Here is a 22,233-nt window from a genome sequence, read left to right on the forward strand (position 1 = left end):
TCCCTCCGGGGAGCTGAGAGGTGTTGCAGCTGGAAGAGGGAGAGAGGGACCAAATGGAGCTCAATGGAATCACCTGGAGGCCAGGTAGCCAACCAAGGGCGACCGACTGATCTGAATGAGGCCAGTTTGGCCCTAGAGCCCACGTTGTCAACATCTGAGTGCTCCCGAGTTCAGACAGGGTCCTCAAGGGAGAAATGAGTGATGCTGCATGAATAGGTTTCAGACATCATCCATTTCCTGGCCTGAAGTAGGATCACTCTTCAACCAGTCAATCATAATGAAAACTCACCTAGATGCATTCCTTCCCCCGCTGCTTCTCTTACAGGGAAGACATTTTCTCCATAGTTTTAGTTTTCCTTTACTTATTTTGTAGGCATTGTCGGAAATAGGTGATAATTAAGTGAACTCAGGAGATTTTGGCTCGAGAAAATTTCCAGCAGATGAGCACAAAAGGTCAAAGATTGAGAGGGGATTTAAAGGGTCCCCACAGGATGCTCTCTACTGCTTGAGCTCTCTCCTTTTGGAGATCATGCATGAAATGAAAGGACAGCATGAATGAAATGAAAGGACAACACTCTGAAGAAAACACTGCCAGCCATCACTGCTGGATGGCTTCAGTGGTTGTAATTACAGGTGTACTCAGGATAGCTACATACCCTGGCCCCTGGGGAACACAGTAATGACAGGGCAGAGGAATGCAGAGAAACAGACATAGGTATCTACATCAGGCAAACCTGGATTCATATCCTAGCTATGATGCTTACTAGTTATATGATCTGAGGCAAGTTTCTTGATTGCTATGAGTCCTAGTTTCCTCATCTTTAAAATGTAAACTTTTATGTGTCCACAGAAAACCAGTGTGGAGATTAAATAAGATCATGGGTTTGAGGCACTTGGCATACATCCTGCACCTATAGGGGTTACAGTAAACATTATAAATTTCTTTCCCTTCCTTCTTAACGTATCTTCTTCCCATAGCTCAGATTTAAAAATCATCTATCATCTATCTATCCTAGTTCTCTTTCCTTGATATATTTCCTTTAAAATTTCTATTCTGATAGTAAAAACGAGCTTTATATATTTAATTGAGTGTGTGGCCTAATAAGCAGTGTAGGGGTGCCTGGATGGCTCAGTCGGTTGAGAATCAGACTCTTGATTTCAGCTCAGGTTGTGATCTCATAGTCATGGGATTGAGCCCCAAGTGGAGCTTTGTGCTGAGCACGGAACCTGCTTAAGATTCTCTCTCTCTCCCTCTGCCCCTCCCCTGCTCATGTGCACTCTCTCTTGAAAGAAAAATAGCAAGCTGTCTGAGCTGGCTTAAAATACTTGTTTTTCACATGTGCATGAACGCTTAAAAATAGCTCTACTGTTGAGTCTCATCAAATGCACCACTACAGTTACTTAATTTCCCAAAGACTTACCTGTAAAAAGAGAAAATTCTATTAGCTCTGACTTTTTCTTTCCGAAGAGCCAATATGTACTCACCTTAATTATGGATTCAGAACAGATAGTAAGGACTTGGTGAAAATATCTGTTGTAAAGCATGACATTGATCTCTCGTTCATGAGTGTGAGGAATCTGTTTTGTATCTTGTACCATCCTCGTCAGAGGATACATGTCCATGAAACCAGATCCTAGAACAGAAATAAGTATCTCACAAATACCCAATATTAGAAGTTTTGAATCACAAAGGATTTTACTCAATCATTTGTGTTTGGAAAGAACCAATCAGTGGGATTAGTAATATCAGTTCCTAGGATATCTAATGAAGTGAAAACACATTCTTTTTCTATAAGACATTTTTGACAAATAAAGCCTATGTTATTCAGTAAGAGAAAAACATTCATTTTGAGGGCTTCATTAATTTTCAAGTACAGGCGATTTGGATTTGCTGATATCCTATTTTCAGTGACCCCCATTTTTCTATTTTTTTACAGTCTACTCTTTTCCTTCTTTTAGAGAGCCTACCGCATGCCTCTCCATCTGGTGTATAGTAGCTTTCTGCTGAAAGGTCAGCTTTCTGCTGAAGGTAAACTTCCATTTAGTGATTGGAATTTATTGTTAGAGAGCCTATTCCAACCAACAAATGATAAAGCACTCTGTAAACACATTCCTATTAAATGTAATGAAAGAATGGTTGCAAGCCAGTACTTGCAACATCAATATTAAATAAGATTAATTTCTAAATCACCATGGGGAAGTAGATGGAGAGCAGATATTCCTTATTTACATTTTCCTAAGGGGGTAGTTTGGTTTTACAGGAATATATAAATGGCAAATATGATTTAACTCTCAAAATCAACTATGTATTCTGTTTCAGTGTAATGTCTAGAAATATAAATAAGATTCTCAAAGCATTTCAAAGATCAAACAAAATGAAACTTCTCTGTTTTATTGATGTGGAGATTAAATTACCAAAGATAAACCCTTTGTATTGAGTTTCTCATGACTTTCCAATCCCACCTGCACCTGTAGGAAAAGGTTCAGCAGGAGTTACTAAGCACTTTCCTAAGGTGCTTAAATTTTAAGATAGGGGCGCCTGGGTGGCTCAGTTGGTTGAGCGTCTGACTTCGGCTCAAGTCATGATCTCACAGCTCGTGAGTTCAAGCCCCTCATTGGGCTCTGTGCTGGCAGCTCGGAGCCTGGAGCCTGCTTCGGATTCTGTGTCTCCCTCTCTCTCTGCCCCTAACCTACTTGCATTCTGTCTCTGTCTCTCTCAAAAATAAATAAACATTGGGGCGCCTGGGTGGCTCAGTCGGTTAAGCATCCGACTTCGGCTCAGGTCACGATCTCGCGGTATGTGAGTTTGAGCCCCGCGTCGGGCTCTGTGCTGACTGCTCAGAGCCTGGAGCCTGTTTCAGATTCTGTGTCTCCCTCTCTCTGACCCTCCCCCATTCATGCTCTGTCTCTCTTTGTCTCAAAAATAAATAAATGTTAAAAAAAAATTTTTAAAAAATAAATAAACATTAAAAAAAATTTTAAAAAGAAATTTTAAGATAAAATCTGTTCACGTGTAAAGAAGGACTTAAAAGGCTTTTCTGGTAATATTTCTCAGTTTGAATGTCCCAGTATGGACATGTGAGAGGAAAATAGTAACCAAATAACCAACACTCAGAGCTCTTTGGTAGATCATTTAACATTATATTGTGACTAACTCTTTTCAGAACTCACATCAACAAAGCTAGATATGCTTATGAACCAATGGTAATGCTCTATATTTTGTCTATGCAAACAATGCAGTTACAGAGAAAGAATGTGGTTTCAGGAACCAGAAGCTCTGGTAATGAATCCCAGCTCTACCTTTTAACCTTGTGTTTTAAAACTAGTCAATGGGGGGCGCCTGGGTGGCTCAGTCGGCTGAGCGTCCGACTTCGGCTCAGGTCACGATCTCACTGTCTGTGGGTTCGAGCCCCGCGTTGGGCTCTGTGCTGACGGCTCAGAGCCTGGAGCCTGTTTCGGATTCTGTGTCTCCCTCTCTCTGACCCTCCCCCATTCATGCTCTGTCTCTCTCTGTCTCAAAAATAAATAAACGTTAAAAAAAAAATTAAAAAAAAAACTAGTCAATGGAACTGTTTTAATATTTCGTTTGTCATTTATAAAATAGGATAAGCAGTAATTCCCAACTCATGGGGTGGTTGTGTGGGTCAAATGAAAGTACATGAAAGCACTTTGTAAAAGAACTTTACAAAAGGTAGTTGTATTAACAGAGGAATAATAAAAACGACAGTAACAACAGTATATTCTACAAAACATTTCCAGAATGTGGTGCTGCTGTCATTGGGGTTTAGAAGATTACTATGGTGGTGTCATTTGAATCAAAGCATGAAAGAATCTGAGAGATAAGCTTCATGTAATTCTGATGTCAAGTTGATGGTTGCAGTTGATGTAAGCAATACACAGAGCTCTATATTTTTGTAGGTAAAGTACTGTCAAGATTACATAAAACTGGGGGGCGCCTGGGTGGCGCAGTCGGTTGAGCGTCCGACTTCAGCCAGGTCACGATCTCGCGGTCCATGTGTTGGAGCCCCGCGTCAGGCTCTGGGCTGATGGCTCAGAGCCTGGAGCCTGTTTCGGATTCTGTGTCTCCCTCTCTCTCTGCCCCTCCCCCATTCATGCTCTGTCTCTCTCTGTCCCAAAAATAAATAAAAAAGCGTTGAAAAAAAAAATTTAAAAAAAGATTACATAAAACTGGGAAGTAATCTTGATTTTCTCTTCTCCTTCCTCCTCTTCCTTCTTTTGTCTTGATACTTGAGTCCTTAGTTACTCTGATGATAAGTGGGTTGTAAATGCTGAGCCCACTAATCAAATATGCAAGTGGGGATACCAGGAGAATATGCTTACAGTCATTAGCATGTTATTTTCAGAGGAGGTAATAAAGAGGAGGGGTGCTTATACCTAGAATTAAGGTGGAAAATTGTCAAGTATGAAATGCTGGTTTGGAAAAAGACCCCCAGAGTTAAAAAATAATTATATTTTCCACCAACAGAGATAGCACCATTTCCCTACTCTAATTAATCTCACAGGAACTCAGAACAGGTGGTCAGTGGGAAAATGCTTAGGAAATGCATTCTGAGTTGGTGTTCCAGAAGGAAGAAGTACTGTTAATATTGTGTATTTTTTCTTCTAAAGCCAGAAGGCATGCATGTGAATCACATTTAACCTAAATGCCTTAGCAGAATCTTTTGTGACTTTAGGAAGCATTTTTTGTTTGTTTTTTAAGAGACAACAAGAAAAGGAAACAAATCTGTTAGCATCAGCCCTGGGGATCTGTCATTTGGAACTCTATCCTGTCTCTCCACTTCATTGTCTAGAAGCAAAGACAGGTGGGAGGGTCAGCACCTTCTAACTGACTGTCTCAGCACCAGAATGCATGGGGCTAAATTGCCTCACTGAACAAAGGGGGCATTGATTCAGCGTTCTGATGCAGCCACTCTAAAATGGATTATATTCCAGCTTCTGAGAGTCATAACAGAGCTGGCTTGCCTTCTATGCAGCAACACATCACATCCTACTTCTTGCTCAACCCAAGCCATCATCCTAGACTCAAGAACTTAGAGCACTGACCTGGTCTTTTTGAGGAAGTTCAGTCACACATTTTATCTACCCGGTAATGGAAAGACAGGACAGGGTGGAACTGAATTAAATATCTAATGTGATGGGGACACCTGGATGGTTCAGTCGGTTCAGTGTCCGACTCCTGATTTCAGCTCAGGTCATGATCTCACAGTTGTGGGATCAAGGCCCAAGTTGGGCTCTGCACTGAGCATGGAGCCTGCTTACAATTCTCTCTCTCTCTCTCTCTCTCTCTCTCTCTCTCTCTGTCTCTCTGTCTCTTTCTCTCTCTCTCTCCCTCTGCCCCTCTCTCCCACTCACTCTCTCTCTTGCTAAAAAAAAAAAAATAAAATCTACTGTGATGAATCACAGTTTACATATTCCCCTTCTACTTTTGCTTTTCTTCTGGTTTTCTTCAAGTGATAGTTAAAAAAGGTTAAAAGTCAAGATAAGAGTTTTGTCTGCCATTAATTGGGTACACTTACCTGTAATAAGCATGCCATTATTGGAGTCATATACCATAGAATAAATCTGCATATCTCCTGGGCCTCCCTGGCTGTCATGGAAGATTTGTAATAGTGAAAGAGTCTGTATATCCCACACCCTGAAAACCTGGGGAAAGAAAGAGCACAGTTCACCACTTTGACACCCTATGTTCCCCACTCAAAGCTATTTAGGTGAATCATTTTCAAAGCCTGCAGTATGCTCTTAAAATCTTGCAGCAAGTAGGATTTACGTGATGAGCACACATTTGCTAAACTCCAGTTTGGTTCTTGGTTCAATTATTGTCGGTTAATATCAAGTAAATAGCAGCAGTGATTAAAAGTTTGCCTAGAGGAACTAGATTTTTCTATCATTACAGAGAAACAGTATTCTTCTTTAAGAATCTGGAGGGCTGATCATGACTTACAGTTCAAATGAAGCCATTTCTCTACATTATGGATTGGAGAATAAATAGAAGATTTATATATATTTTTTTCACAACGGGATTTGTATTTTATTTATTTATTTATTTATTTATTTATTTATTTATTATATGAAATGTATTGTCAAATTGGTTTCCATACAACACCCAGTGCTCCTCCCAACAGGTATCCTCCTCAATGCCCATCACCCACTCTCCCCTCCCTCCCACTCCCCCTCAGTTTATTCTCAGTTTTTGAGTCTCTTATGCTTTGACTCCCTCCCTCTCTAACTTTTTTTTATTCTTCCCCTCCCCCATGGGTTTCTGTTAAGTTTCTCAGGATCCACATAAGAGTGAAAATATATGGTATCTGTCTTTCTCTGCATGACTTATTTCACTTAGCATAACACTCTCCAGTTGCATCCATGTTGCTACCAAAGGTCATATTTCATTCTTTCTCATTGCCAAGCAGTATTCCATTGTGTATATAAACCACAATTTCTTTATCCGTTCATCAGTTGATGGACATTTAGGCTCTTTCCATAATTTGGCTATTGTTGAGAGTGCTGCCATAAACATTGGGGTAAAAGTGCCCCTATGCATCAGCACTCCTGTATCCCTTGGGTAAATTCCTAGCAGTGCTATTGCTGGGTCATAGGGTAAAACTATTTTTAATTTTTAAGGAACTTCCGACTGTTTTCCAGAGTGGCTGTGCCAGTTTGCATTCCCACCAACAGTGCAAGAGGGTTTCCGTTTCTCCACATCCTCTCAAACATCTATAGGCTCCCAATTTGTCATTTTAGCCACTCTGACCAGCGTGAGGTGGTATCTCAGTGTGGCTTTGATTTGTATTTCCCTGATGAGGAGTGATGTTGAGCATCTTTTCATGTGCCTTTTGGCCATCTGGATGTCTTCTTTGGAGAAGTGTCTATTCATGTTTTCTGCCTATTTCTTCACTGGATTATTTGTTTTTCAGGTGTGGAGTTTGGTGAGTTCTTTATAGATTTTGGATACTAGCCCTTTGTACGATATGTCATTCGCAAATATCTTTTCCCATTCCATTGGTTACCTTTTAGTTTTGTTGGTTGTTTCCTTTGCTGTGCAGAAGCCTTTATCTTGATGAGGTCCCAATTGTTCATTTTTGCTTTTAATTCCCTTGCCTTTGGAGATGTGTCAAGTAAGAAATTGCTGCAGCTGAGGTCAGAGAGGTTTTTCCTGCCTTCTCCTCTAGGGTTTTGATGGTTTCCTGTCTCACATTCAGGTCCTTTATCCATTTTGAGTTTATTTTTGTGGATGGTGTAAGAAAGTGGTCCAGGTTCATTCTTCTGCATGTTGCTGTCCAGTTCTCCCAGCACCATTTGTTAAAGAGACTGTCTTTTTTCCATTGGATGTTCTTTCCTGCTTTGTTAAAGATGAGTTGGCCATAATTTTGTGGGTCCAATTCTGGAGTCTCTATTGTATTCTATTTGTCTATGTGTCTGTTTTTGTGCCAATACCATGCTGTCTTGATGATTACAGCTTTCTAGTAGGGGCTAAAGTCTGGGATTGTGATGCCTCCTGCTTCGGTCTTCTCCTTCAATATTACTTTGGCTATTCAGGGTCTTTTGTGGTTCCATACAAATTTTAGGATTGCTTGTTCTAGCTTTGAGAAGAATGCTAGTGCAATTTTGATTGCGATTGCATTGAATGTGTAGATAGCTTTGGGTAGTATTGACATTTTAACAATATTTATTCTTCCAATCCATGAGCATGGGATGTTTTTCCATTTCTTTATATCTTCTTCAATTTCCTTCCTAAACTTTCTATAGTTTTCAGCATACAGATCTTTTTCATCTTTGGTTAGGTTTATTCCTAGGTATTTTATGCTTCTTGGTGCAATTGTGAATGGGATCAGTTTCTTTATTTGTCTTTCTGTTTCATTATTGGTTTATAAGAATGCAACTGATTTCTGTACATTGATTTTGTATCCTGCAAGTTTGCTGAATTCATGTATCAGTTCTAGAAGACTTTTGGTGGAGTCTATCAGGTTTTCCATGTATAATATCATGTAATCTGCAAAAAGTGAAAGCTTGATTTCATCTTTGCCAATTTTGATGGCTTTGATTTCCTTTGTTGTCTGATTGCTGATGCTAGCACTTCCAACACTATGTTAAACAACAGCAGGGAGAGTGGACACCCTGTCGTGTTCCTGATCTCAGTGGGAAAGCTCTCAGGTTTTCCCCATTGAGGATGATGTTAGCTGTGGGCTTTTCATAAGTGACTTTTATGATGTTTAACTATGTTCCTTCTATCCCGACTTTCTTGAGGGTTTTTATTAAGAAGCAATGATGAATTTTGTCAAATGCTTTTTTCTTTTCTTTTATTAATGTGATGTATCACGTTGATTAATTTGCGAATGTTGAACCAGCCCTGCATCCCAGGAATGAATCCCACTTGATCATGGTGAATGATTCTTTTTATGTGCTGTTGAATTCGATTTGCTAGTATCTTATTTGCTTTGCATCCATATTCATTAGGGATATTGGCCTGTAGTTCTCTTTTTTTGCTGGGTCTCTGGTTTAGGAATCAAAGTAATGCTGGCTTCATAGAATGAGTCTGGAAGTTTTCCTTCCCTTTCTATTTTTTGGAACAGCTTAAGAATGAAAGGTATTATCTTTGCTTTGTATGTCTGGTAGATTTCCCCAGGGAAGCCATCTGGTCCTGGACTCTTATTTGTTGGGAGATTTTTGATAACTGGTTCAATTTCTTCGCTGGTTTTGGGTCTGTTCAAGTTTTCTATTTCCTCCTGATTGAGTTTTGGAAGTGTGTGGGTGTTTAGGAATTTGTCCATTTCTTCCAGGTTGTCCAGTTTGTTGGCATATAATTTTTCATAGTATTCCCTGATAATTGTTTGTATTCCTGAGGGATTAGTTGTAATAATTCCATTTTCATTCATGATTTTATCTATTTGGGTCCTCTCACTATTCTTTTTGAGAAGTCTGGCTAGAGGTTTATCAATTTTGTTTATTTTTTCAAAAAAACAACTCTTGGTTTCATTGATCTGCTGTACAGTTTTTTTTAGATTCTATATTGTTTATTTCTCCTCTGATCTTTATTATTTATCTTCTTCTGCTGGGTTTGGGGTGTTTTTGCTGTTCTGCTTCTATTTCCTTTAGGTGTGCTGTTAGATTTTGTATTTGGGATTTTTCTTGTTTCTTGAGATAGGCCTGGATTGCAATGTATTTTCCTCTCAGGACTGCCTTTGCTGCATCCCAAAGCGTTTGGGCTGTTGTATTTTCATTTTCATTTGTTTCCATATATTTTTAAATTTCTTCTCTAATTGCCTGGTTGACCCATTCATTCTTTAGTAGGGTGTTCTTTAACCTCCATGCTTTTGGAGGTTTTCCAGGCTTTTTCCTGTGTTTGATTTCAAGCTTCATAGCATTGTGGTCTGAAAGTATGCATGGTATGATCTCAATTCTTGTATACTTATGTAGGGCTGTTTTGTGACCCAGTATGTGATAACTTGGAGAATGTTCCATGTGCACTCGAGAAGAAAGTATATTCTGTTGCTTTGGGATGCAGAGTTCTAAATATATCTGTGAAGTCCATCTGATCCAATGTATCATTCAGGGCCCTTGTTTCTTTATTGACCATGTGTCTAGATGATCTATACATTTCTGTAAGTGGGGTGTTAAAGTCTCCTGCAATTACCACATTTTTATCGATAAGGTTGCTTATGTTTGTGAGTAATTGTTTTATATATTTGGGGGCTCCTGTATTCGGTGCATAGACATTTATATTGTTAGCTCTTTCTGATGGATAGACCCCGTAATTATTATATAATTCCCTTCTTCATCTCTTGTTACAGCCTTTAATTTAAAGTCTAGTTTGTCTGATATAAGTATGGCTACTCCAGCTTTCTTTTGTCTTCCAGTAGCATGATAAATAGTTCCCCATCCCCTCACTTTCAATCTGAAGGTGTCCTCAGGTCTAAAATGAGTCTCATGTAGACAGCAAATAGATGGGTCTTGTTTTTTTATCCATTCTGATACCCTGTAGAAGACTTATGTTTTAGATGGAGGGTTTCACATTGCTCTTTCATGACTTAAGAAGATAAACCATCTTACTAATTGAGGTTTCTAAGAACATCCCCCTCCTGCTGCCCACGGATGTAAGTATTATAGAAAGCAGTTTAGGGATGGTATAGATATAGTGGGAGTGTGGGGAATAGGTTATTCAAGCTCTCCTTTGAGAAAGAAAAGAGAATTACATAATTACTCAAACAGAGCTCGAATTGATATAAAAGAATAGAAAGGACAATAAAGTACAAATTCAGCAAAAGTAGGTCAAATTTACCCTTTGTCATTTGAGATAACTGGTCTGTCTTAGTCTTATTAATTATTCTGTCTTTGTAAGCAAGTTACAGTGTGATTGAATTTCAGAAATAAGTTTGATTTGGTCAAAGTTACATTTTCTAGCATGCATCCTTAAATAACATTTTCACTTTACAATAGTTACTATTAACCTAATCATTTGGAATATTTGTTGAGCAAATGAATAATTATTATAAGAACTACCTATGAAGTAAGTAGTTTCGTTAATAAGGATATACTGTCTTCTTATTTGAGACACTTGTAAGTGAGTTAAAGGAGCTCAAAACTTCACTGTTGCAAAGGCAATTTGATTCTTATATGTAGGAGCATAAAGTTGTCTAAGTCATGTGATTTAGGGAACACTGGTAAGGAGTTTTGCCTCAAATGCATACACTTTGTAGGCCAGTGTTACTCAGAACTTGTACAGTTGGAAGTTACTTCCTTTGTTCTAGTAAAAACACAAATTTGGGAGAGGGTAGCTAGAACATTGAACCTTATCAGTCTTTTGTATCATAAGGTAAATGAGTATAATGGACTATTTATGAATTTAGGTTCAGAGCCCAGAATAAGAGACAAGTAGGAGAAAAACCTAAAAGTGAAACTGAGGAGTGCCAAAGAAATTTATCTCTATTCAAATTGTTTCTGATTGTATTGTTTTCACCAAGATGGATTCCTGGGTGGCAGGCTTTTTACTATATGTGTATCTGTTCTGCATTGTGGTTGCTAAAAAGAACAAGGGAATGAGGCAAAAGAGGATCTGCGTTTCAGTTATAGCCCATCACTTAAATCCCTTGAGCCTCTGTTTTCTTGATTCTACAACAGACATATAACATATAGCACTCTGCACCTCACTGAATTGATGTGAACATGCTTTCAAATCTGTAATGTTTTCTATAGACTCATTCTGTTTTCTTTTTTTGTGTTTCTCTCTTCTTTAGTGTTCTGTTCTTCAGGTTTTTTGTGTGGTTTCAGGGAAGTGGTGACTGCTGGGCTGGCTGATCATGCTGCAGTCTCAGGGCTCTCTGCTGCCCACTCCCTCATGTTGCCTCTGTTACCCTCACACTAGATTGCTCCCAATTTCTAAAACCCTCCTTCTTTTTCTGGTCTCTGCACACCACATACTTTTCTTATCATCTACAATTTCCTTTCAACACCCTCTATTGTGTAGTTAACTGCTACTCTTTCCTCAAATCTGTCATAAAGAGAATTAAGGAGTCACAGTTCAGTAAGTTTATGTCCTGAGGAGCCATTTCTTCTCCAAACACAGAGAAATAGTAGAAAAAATATTAAAGAAGAGAGAGAGAGAAAGTAAAAGAAATAACAAGGCTTCAAAGCAAGAGACATATCACTATGGATCCAAACAAGAGGGGGGCAGGACCAGAAGCACCTCAGTGCTCCAAGGCAGAACATGTCAGTGAAACTGAGAAGCAATAGGCTGTGCTTTACTTTCTTTTTTTTTTTTTTTTCAATATATGAAGTTTATTGTCAAATTAGTTTCCATACAACACCCAGTGCTCATCCCAACAGGTGCCCTCCTCAATACCCATCACCCACCCTCCCTGCCCTCCCACCCCCCATCAACCCCCAGTTTGTTCTAACTTTTTAAGAGTCTCTTATGCTTTGGCTCTCTCCCACTCTAACCTCCTTTTTTTTTTTTCCTTCCCCTTCCCCATGGGTTCCTGTTAAGTTTCTCAGGATCCACATAAGAGTGAACACATATGGTATCTGCCTTTCTCTGTATGGCTTATTTCACTTAGCATCACACTCTCCAGTTCCATCCACGTCGCTACAAAGGGCCATATTTCATTCTTTCTCATTGCCAGGTAGTACTCCATTGTGTATACAAACCACGATTTCTTTATCCATTCATCAGGTGATGGACATTTAGGCTCTTTCCATAATTTGGCTATTGTTGAGAGTGCTGCTATAAACACTGGGGTACAAGTGCCCCCATGCATCAGCACTCCTGTATCCCTTGGGTAAATTCCTAGCAGTGCTATTGCTGGGTCATAGGGTAGGTCTATTTTTAATTTTTTGAGGAACCTCCACACTAACCTCTTTTTTGTGCTCTACTTTCATCTGGAGGTATAGTGTTGAGAAAACTGGGAGACCGGGGACAGAGGGGGACACTGATTTCTGACCTGGAACTAAACCAAGACTACTTCTGGCTCAGGAACTAGACCTATTTCTAGACTGGATCCCAAGGGGACAGGTGGGGAAAGGCTATAGTTACAGAGGAGTGAGCATACAGACACATGTGCCAGTGTGTGCACACATACACAGAGCCCTAAATATGTAAAAGGAACTATAATTTTTAGAAAAACTTAGAAGAGGATATCCTTATGCACTTAAGAGTTGAAAAATATTTCTTCAATAAGCAAAGAAAGCATGAGCCATAAAAGATGGATACATTTAACTGAATTAGAGTAAAATATCTCTGTTCAACCAAGGCAACAATCCCAAAGCCACAGAGGGTAGCAACAAGTCCAATGGTCATTGGTCAAGTTGGATAAATATGTGATACACATACGATAGAATACTGCATAGCTGTTAAAATAAATGAACTAAAGCCATATGTTATAACACGGATAAATCTCAGCATATAGTGGTGAGTGGAAAAAAGGAAATTTCTGTAGGATCTATTCACTATATTTATAAAGAACATTGAAACATGCAAAATAAAACTATCTACAGTTTAGGGACACTTATATGTGTACTACTGGCATAAAAACATAGCACTTGTTCAAAATGAAAAAAAAAAAAAAAAACAACAACCAAAAACCAAAAAGCAAAAGGTCAACTTCTTTGGTCACCCTCCTAGCTCTAGATGCCCATAATATCTGTATACAGTAATAGCAATTAGAAATTGTCATATGATGTCATATGCCATATGATGATTTACTCAGTTGCCTTCTCTACTAAACTGTGACTTGCTTAAGGGAGAAACCATGTGCTATTTGATTGTTTTCTCAGTGTCTTCTGTGTTCTCTGTAGTTAGGTTGGTTACTTAGCTGGGTTTTGGTCTGCTCACTTGCTTATTCTCTGTCTTGGTCCAGACCTTGAAGGAATTTATAATGTTGCAGCACTGTGTAGGCAGTCAGTACGCTGTAATCGGATAAATCAATTAATAAGCGGGGTAACGTCAGAAAACATAATTCATTGGCTCTGTTTTTAGGTGGTTTTAATGTATTAGCTACTTTGGAGGAAAGGAGGGTAGTGTTATCAATTAGGCTCTAGAATCTGTCGATTCTAGTTCTCTTCTCTATTCATTTCCCTCAGGGTGGACAGTGTTCCTGTGGCCAGTGTTAGTGCCTCAAAGCCTGAGAGACAGAAGTGGAGCCAGGTTGGGCCTGAAGGGGATTAGGAAGGGCAGAATTTCAGAAAGAGACTGAGCTGCTATAGAAAGAAAATAATCTGAGAGGATAGGTGGCTTCAACTAGAGAAGCCCTTGGATGCAGAATGCAGTATTTATAAATTATAAATTAAATATTATTACATATCTGTCTAACACAGAGATTACAAAAAATATTCACCTTCTAGTAGCATTAAAAACAATGATTTTCAGGGGCATCTGGGTGGCTCAGTTGGTTAAGTGTCTGATTCTTGGTTTCAGCTCAGGTCATGATCTCAATGTTCATGAGTTCAAGCCTCACATCAGGCTCCGTGCTGACAGCATGAAACCAGCTTTGGATTTTTTGTCTCCCTCTCTCTCTGTCCCTCCCCCAACCATGCTTGCGCACACTGTCTCTCTTAAAAATAAATAAACTTTTTTTAAAAAAAAAGACAGTTTAAAAAATAATAAAATGATTTTCAAACAAATTGGGAATGCAGGGGTTCAGTGACAGGATTTTTTTTAACACTAGGAAAAATTGAATTGCAAGGCTGCAAGTCTTTGAGGATAAAGTTACTCATCCCCAAATATGAAAGAGAAGGACAATAGGAAGGCCTCCCCTGAAGCTTTGTGAGGAAAATTAATAAATAATGATAAAGTAAAAATTTTTGGAAACTCTACATGTGTCTGAGCCAGGAGTGAGGATTGTTTTGATTCAACCAGGTTTTTGGTCTTTTCTTGCAAACTCGATGCCAATCACTATTATCCAAACACATTAATAAACTCTTCTTTTTTTTTTTCTTGATGGGTGTTTATTACAGAGTGACTAGAGCAGAATATCAGATGTGTAGACATTGGTTTTGGATACACAGAAAAAGGATTGTAAAAAGGTGCAAAACCAACATGATATGCATGATTCCTTATACAGCAAATAACTCTGGAACTCTGAGCTAGCTGCCTCAGAAACAAAAGATCAGTAGAAGCACTATTCCTCCTGTTCTTGGACAGACCCTCATCGAGGCAGGAGAGTAGATATGACACATGACATTATCATGCATTGTAAGGGCTATATTTGAATAGACGTTGGAACAATTGTGGGATGCTAACACTTGTATTAGTAGAAGTCTTTAGAATTGCAGTGTCATTTAATAGAGGGAGGGACATGGGGAATTCCGCATTTTTGATTTGTCAAGGGAAGCTGGGATTTTGCCAGCCTTCCTAATTTTACCTAATGTCTACAAGAGGTTAATTAGGTTTTAGACCCCAAATGAATCAATTAGGGTTACATTATTTTACATAGGAAGAGCCTAAAGATCTCTGATATTATGACTCTTTTGAGGGCTAACACAGTATTATAGACAAATACTATATTTGAAAGCAGGGGTATGTATAAGAGTGCAATAGAAATGGTAGGCATTCAATGTTGATTGTGTAGCGAATTCAATGCAAAAATGTATTTTTTTAAGCTCTTCCAAATAACAAGAAGAAAAAAAAATTCCTACGTGTAACTAAAACTGTTGATTCTGTTATCTTGTTCTCACATTTTTCCTGTGTGATAACTGGCAAAACGGAAATGAAATGAGGACACCCAGCATGCCTTTAAAAATTAACTTTTTAATTACCACGTTATTATATGTGCCTGGTAGAAAATTTCAAACAGTACAAAACCCAGAGTACCCTTTCCCACCTACCCACTCCTTCTGGGATCTCCAGTTCAACTTCTTAGGTTAATCACTGTTGGGAGATATCGCCTCTGAAGGCAGAAAACTCAGTGGAATCCTCTTTCACCATTTACTAGCTGTGTGACATTGGCCAAATCTCTTAACATCTCTGAGCCTTAGTTTTTACATTTGTAAGGGAGATTATATCAGAACCTGTCTCACAGAGTTGTCACAAACGTTAAATGAGGTCATATATAGAAAGAGCTTACATCAATATGAGGGCATATTTACTGAAATGTACTTCATTCTTTTTAATGGCTGTATAGTATTCTGTTGTATGAATGCTCCATAATTTATTTTAATTAGTTTCCAACTGATAGAATTATGCTTATTTCCTTTATTTTCTTTTAGTAAAGTGATAGTGAACCTCCTTGCACATGTAATTTTTTATAGTAGTCTAAACATACCTGTTTGATAAATTCCAGAAATGGAATTTTTGTGTCAAAGGGTATGAGTGTTTTAAGTTTTGTTAGATTGCCAAAGTCAACCTTGCTTTTTGAGAAGATTACAATTTGATGACTTCCTGATTTCAAGTTGCAAAACCAGCTTTCATAATTTACTCCAGTTCTGTAAGAGAACTGAACTTGATGTTTTTGTCATTCCTAGGTTTTGCCATCAAAGATTTTTGGAAGTTTTGCCTTATTTACTCAACTAGATTTTTAACTCCCTTTGGGCAGAGATTATATCAAAAGATGTTTAATCACAGGGCCTGATACAGTATTAGACACTTAGCAGGGGATCACATATTATTGCTTGATTCATATAGACACAGTAGGAAGTCAAGATTTCCAGGAGGATAGCTTTGAGATACATCCAGTTTACCAGCCAAAGAACAATGTCAGGCTTTTGCAAGAATTACATTTACTAAGGAATGAAAGTTAATGGCAACTGTATACCCAGAGAGCTACCTTAGGTAGACAGTAGTGAATATGTGTGTGTGCACATGCAAATGTGTGTGTGTATTTGTGCAAGTGGTCTGGTGGGCAAGGGGGTGGGGTGAAGAGGGAATAGTCCCAAAGGGCAAAACTCAGAAGCTCATAGCCCATCTTAAGCAAACGTGTCATGACAACAAAGTGTCCCAGGTTATACAAATAGAGAGTGACAGCCACAAACGGAAGGAAGTTTCATGTAGGGGCTGGTTCTCCACTGTTTTGTGGGGCACATTGTCTCCCAACAGTCAGAACTATCAACAGGGCCTTTTGAAGATGTTCGATGACTATTCTGGGATTAGAGACAGAAAGAAGGCAAGACGTGTACGTAAGCAAAAAGCTTTCAGACTCTTCAGACTGCTTCAGACTCTTCAAGTTGAGTCTGAATCCCAAAGCATGAGTCCCTTTCTCTTAGTTTGTATTTTTTCTTTACAGTTGGTCACTAAGGTTTTACTAGCTAAGGATTCCTAACATATATTGATCTTCCCCAGAAAAATTTCCAACAGTCTGCTTTGAGGACAGATTAGAGGCAAGTAACTCTTCCTCCTGAGGATGTTGCAAATCACAGTTTACCCAAAATGGAATGTCCCAAGCAGCAAAGGAAGGACAGAAGGTGACAAAATGCTGACAGTAGTAAAATCTGGCTCTTAATCATAGATGCTTCCAGTTATCCAAAAAGTAGGGGGAAAAAACCCAACTGGAATTTACATCATATAGAATAATCTCATACAAGAAAAAAAGCATAAGGAGTAAAAACCAGAAAAGAGTTCTGATTTTTATGAGTTAAGGGTAACATATTTTTAAAGGTCAGCTTTTCCTCCTATCCCTGGGTCTGTTTCAAGGACCCACATTTCTTATTCACCAAAGAGAGATGAACTCCAGTTTTCTCTTGGTGAAAGCTTCATGGAGGATGTGATATTGCACTGACATCTAAAGGCTCAGTAGAACAGCTGAGTATGGGAGGAAAGCATCTACAGACACAGGCAGGAAAGCATAAAGACTTTGGGGAAGGGCTGGGTGAAGTTTAGACTATCTGAATACAAGTAAGTAGCAACAAAACTAGAAAAGGTATCTGGTTCCAGACCATGAAGAGAAAACTAGAAAAGAGAATCTTAACTTTATTTATAAGGCATGAGGTGGCTTTGATGATATGTAAGAAAGTTAAGTAGGTAAGAGGATGATCAACATGACAGTGTAATATTCGGATGATGGGGAGATGGGAAGGACTGAAGCAGGAGGACCACAAGTGCCTTCTCATGTGACTACGTAACTGGGAGCCTCTCAGTGGGTCTGCACGAAGGCCATATCTGTGGGAAGAAGAATGAGGCACCCGATATGAAAAACATTGCAGAGGCTTGGAGACTGGCCAATGTGAGGGGTTAGAGAGTCAGAAGGTTTAAAAGTGACTTTGAAGTTGGTCATTGTTCTGTGGGGAACAGATGCTATCATTAACAGCTAGAAGAAGACCAGAAGTCAGGAAAAGGAGATTTGACGTGGGAAATTAATTCAGTTTTAGATAAGCAGGAATTTTGGAAAGGATAAATAAGAACCAAACGGTCCTTTAAGGAACCTTGAAGATAGAGACGTTGAGTGTAAGAAGAGAACTGATGCGACAAGGGTCTTGATGGTGCAGGGTTAGACTAAGAGAACGAAAGTAGGGATTTGATTCAGGAAGGAAGAGAAATTTTTGGCCTTGGGCAGGAGGAAAAGAGAGAAAGTAGCTAAAAAAACAGAAAAACACAAATATTTTGAGGTGGGTAAGATGGAAGCTAATGAAGCGACTCAACATTGTCAGCTTAGTAGAAGATGAGGTAGCTTGTGGAGTGTGAGAGCCATGTCAGGGGCTCAAGGAGAGTAGATTTTGTTTAACCTCATGTAGAATTGACAGGTGTTCAGCATGAGATGAATATAAATGACTGAGTAGCATGAGAAGCATGGGCTTTTTGGAAAGCCTCACCCTGTTCCATGCCACATACCACACCCATAATCTACCCCTGTGTGGCCGCAGAGGAGGCTCAGGACAAAAGCAGGTAGATCAGTACAAGTCCTGTCCCCACTATGGAGAGTGGGGAGCACCCGTCTTTCTGATAACTGCTGATGTTAATGGTGGGGGGGGGTGCTGGTTACATACCAGGCACTGTGTGCGTGCTCCTTACCTTATCTCATTGCATCATCCTCACATCAACCCTATGAGGAAGGTATTCTATTACGCTCCTCAGCGATCTCAAATAACTCATCCAAGGTCACACCACCTATAACTGTCAGAGTCACTCTTCAATTTAGGTCTGCCAGGTTTTGGAGGCCATTCTCTTAGCCATGCTGCCTGGGAGCAAGACAGTAGTGTCCTCGTCACTTAGGACAGGATCTTAGACAAGGTCAGGAATAAGATGGCATCTAGCCAGACTGCAGGCCAAGCAGGCAACCCCTCTGCTTGCTTTGACATTATGCACCTGGCACCTGACTTCAGGACATTGACTCTTGCTCTAAGGCACACTCCCAGTCGAGTCAAGCTGCGCCTTTTCTCAGGTTTCTTCATATCACTTCCAAAGTGAAAATTAAAAAAAAGAAAAAAAGCAACTGTTAAACACCCATTTGCAATCTGTTAGAAGTCATCAAAGCATGTATATTTCTCTCCTCATAGCAAAAAGAACAAAAATAACCTTTGGTATCTAGACTGTGCTTGAGAAAGCTGACCACCATGTTTCCCACTTTTTGTTTCTTCCTGCATCTGTCAGGGTTCATCAGCTCTTCAGGAGCAGGAGGTGTGGCTCAGTGGCTAAATGCTTGAGCTCTGTGACCAGAAATACAATTTTAACATCTGCAGAAGAAAACAATATCTGGGTGGAAAGTCTGCAGAACTAGGACGAAGGATGAAAATCTGCTGTAAGGGCTTCGGAAAAGGCATGTCATAGGCATGTGACTGGCCAGTCATTTATTTTATTTTGTTACTATTTTTCTTAAATGTTTCTTTTTTGAGAGAGAGAGAGAATCTTTTTTTTATTTAACTTTATTTTTTATTTTTTAAAATTTACATCCAAAATTAGTTAGTATATAGTGAAACAATGATTTCAGTAGATTCCTTAATGCCCCTTACCCATTTAGCCCATCCTGCCTCCCACAACACCTCTAGCAACCCTCAGTTTGTTCTCCATATTTATGAGTCTCTTTTGTTTTGTCCCCCTCCCTGTTTTTATATTATTTTTGATTCCCTTCCCTTATGTTCATCTGTTTTGTCTCTTAAAGTCCTCATATGAGTGAAGTCATATGATTTTTCTCTTTCTCTGACTAATTTCACTTAACATAATACCCTCCAGTTCCATCCACGTAGTTGCAAATGGCAAGATTTCATTCTTTTTGATTGCCGAGTAATACTCCATTGTATATATATACCACATTTTCTTTTTTTTTTATTTATTTTTTATTTTTTTATTTTTTAATACATGAAATTTACTGTCAAATTGGTTTCCATACAACACCCATTGCTCATCCCAAAAGGTGCCCTCCTCAATACCCATCACCCACCCTGCCCTCCCTCCCACCCCCCATCAACCCTCAGTTTGTTCTCAGTTTTTAACAGTCTCTTATGCTTTGGCTCTCTCCCACTCTAACCTCTTTTTTTTTTTTTTTCTTCCCCTCCCCCATGGGTTTCTGTTACGTTTCTCAGGATCCACATAAGAGTGAAACCATATGGTATCTGTCTTTCTCTGTATGGCTTATTTCACTTAGCATAACACTCTCCAGTTCCATCCATGTTGCTACAAAAGGCCATATTTCATTCTTTCTCATTGCCACGTAGTATTCCATTGTGTATATAAACCACAATTTCTTTATCCATTCATCAGGTGATGGACATTTAGGCTCTTTCCATAATTTGGCTATTGTTGAGAGTGCTGCTATAAACATTGGGGTACAAGTGCCCCTATGCATCAGTACTCCTGTATCCCTTGGGTAAATTCCTAGCAGTGCTATTGCTGGGTCATAGGGTAGGTCTATTTTTAATTTTCTGAGGAACCTCCACACTGCTTTCCAGAGCGGCTGCACCAATTTGCATTCCCACCAACAGTGCAAGAGGGTTCCTGTTTCTCCACATCCTCTCCAGCATCTATAGTCCCCTGATTTCTTCATTTTGGCCACGCTGACTGGCGTGAGGTGGTATCTGAGTGTGGTTTTGATTTGTATTTCCCTGATAGGGAGCGACGTTGAACATCTTTTCATGTGCCTGTTGGCCATCCGGATGTCTTCTTTTTTTTTTTTTTTTAATTTTTTTTTCAACGTTTTTTATTTATTTTTGGGACAGAGAGAGACAGAGCATGAACGGGGGAGGGGCAGAGAGAGAGGGAGACACAGAATCGGAAACAGGCTCCAGGCTCTGAGCCATCAGCCCAGAGCCTGACTCGGGGCTCGAACTCACGGACCGCGAGATCATGACCTGACTGAAGTCGGACGCTCAACTGACTGCGCCACCCAGGCGCCCCCGGATGTCTTCTTTAGAGAAGTGTCTATTCATGTTTTCTGCCCATTTCTTCACTGGGTTATTTGTTTTTCGGGTGTGGAGTTTGGTGAGCTCTTTATAGATTTTGGATACTAGCCCTTTGTCCGATGTGTCATTTACAAATATCTTTTCCCATTCCGTTGGTTGCCTTTTAGTTTTGTTGGTTGTTTCCTTTGCTGTGCAGAAGCTTTTTATCTTCATAAGGTCCCAGTAATTCACTTTTGCTTTTAATTCCCTTGCCTTTGGGGATGTGCCGAGTAAGAGATTGCTACGGCTAAGGTCAGAGAGGTCTTTTCCTGCTTTCTCCTCTAAGGTTTTGATGGTTTCCTGTCTCACATTCAGGTCCTTTATCCATTTTGAGTTTATTTTTGTGAATGGTGTGAGAAAGTGGTCTAGTTTCAACCTTCTGCATGTTGCTGTCCAGTTCTCCCAGCACCATTTGTTAAAGAGACTGTCTTTTTTCTATTGGATGTTCTTTCCTGCTTTGTCAAAGATGAGTTGGCCATACGTTTGTGGGTCTAGTTCTGGGGTTTCTATTCTATTCCATTGGTCTATGTGTCTGTTTTTATGCCAATACCATGCTGTCTTGATGATGACAGCTTTGTAGTAGAGGCTAAAGTCTGGGATTGTGATGCCTCCTGCTTTGGTCTTCTTCTTCAAAATTACTTTGGCTATTCGGGGCCTTTTGTGGTTCCATATGAATTTTAGGATTGCTTGTTCTAGTTTCGAGAAGAATGCTGGTGCAATTTTGATTGGGATTGCATTGAATGTGTAGATAGCTTTGGGTAGTATTGACATTTTGACAATATTTATTCTTCCAATCCATGAGCAGGGAATGTCTTTCCATTTCTTTATATCTTCTTCAATTACCTGCATAAGCTTTCTATAGTTTTCAGCATACAGATCTTTTACATCTTTGGTTAGATTTATTCCTAGGTATTTTATGCTTCTTGGTGCAATTGTGAATGGGATCAGTTTCTTCATTTGTCTTTCTGTTGCTTCATTGTTAGTGTATAAGAATGCAACTGATTTCTGCACATTGATTTTGTATCCTGCAGCTTTGCTGCATTCATGTATCAGTTCTAGCAGACTTTTGGTGGAGTCTATCGGATTTTCCATGTATAATATCATGTCATCTGCAAAAAGCGAAAGCTTGACTTCATCTTTGCCAATTTTGATGCCTTTGATTTCCTTTTGTTGTCTGATTGCTGATGCTAGAACTTCCAGCACTATATTAAACAACAGCGGTGAGAGTGGGCATCCCTGTCGTGTTCCTGATCTCAGGGAAAAAGCTCTCAGTTTTTCCCCGTTGAGGATGATGTTAGCTGTGGGCTTTTCATAAATGGCCTTTATGATCTTTAAGTATGTTCCTTCTATTCCGACTTTCTCAAGGGTTTTTATTAAGAAAGGGTGCTGGATTTTGTCAAAGGCCTTTTCTGCATCGATTGA

At 39.3% G+C, this 22,233-nt stretch overlaps 1 protein-coding gene across 2 annotated transcripts in view; it reads right to left on the reverse strand.

Moving 5' to 3' along the window:
* The window catches only part of WDR64 (WD repeat domain 64), a 149,936-nt gene that overhangs the window by 43,908 nt on the left and 83,795 nt on the right, over nt 1-22,233 (reverse strand). For both annotated transcript variants that reach the window (XM_049633850.1, XM_049633852.1), the window contains 2 exons: nt 5,538-5,664; nt 1,486-1,634 (listed from right to left, as the gene is read on the reverse strand). In XM_049633850.1, coding sequence (XP_049489807.1) covers nt 1,486-1,634; nt 5,538-5,664 — 276 coding nt within the window. The remainder of the gene's footprint in view (nt 1-1,485; nt 1,635-5,537; nt 5,665-22,233) is intronic.

The sequence above is a fragment of the Panthera uncia genome, chromosome F1, assembly GCF_023721935.1.
Source record: "Panthera uncia isolate 11264 chromosome F1, Puncia_PCG_1.0, whole genome shotgun sequence".
NCBI classification, from domain to species: domain Eukaryota; kingdom Metazoa; phylum Chordata; class Mammalia; order Carnivora; family Felidae; genus Panthera; species Panthera uncia.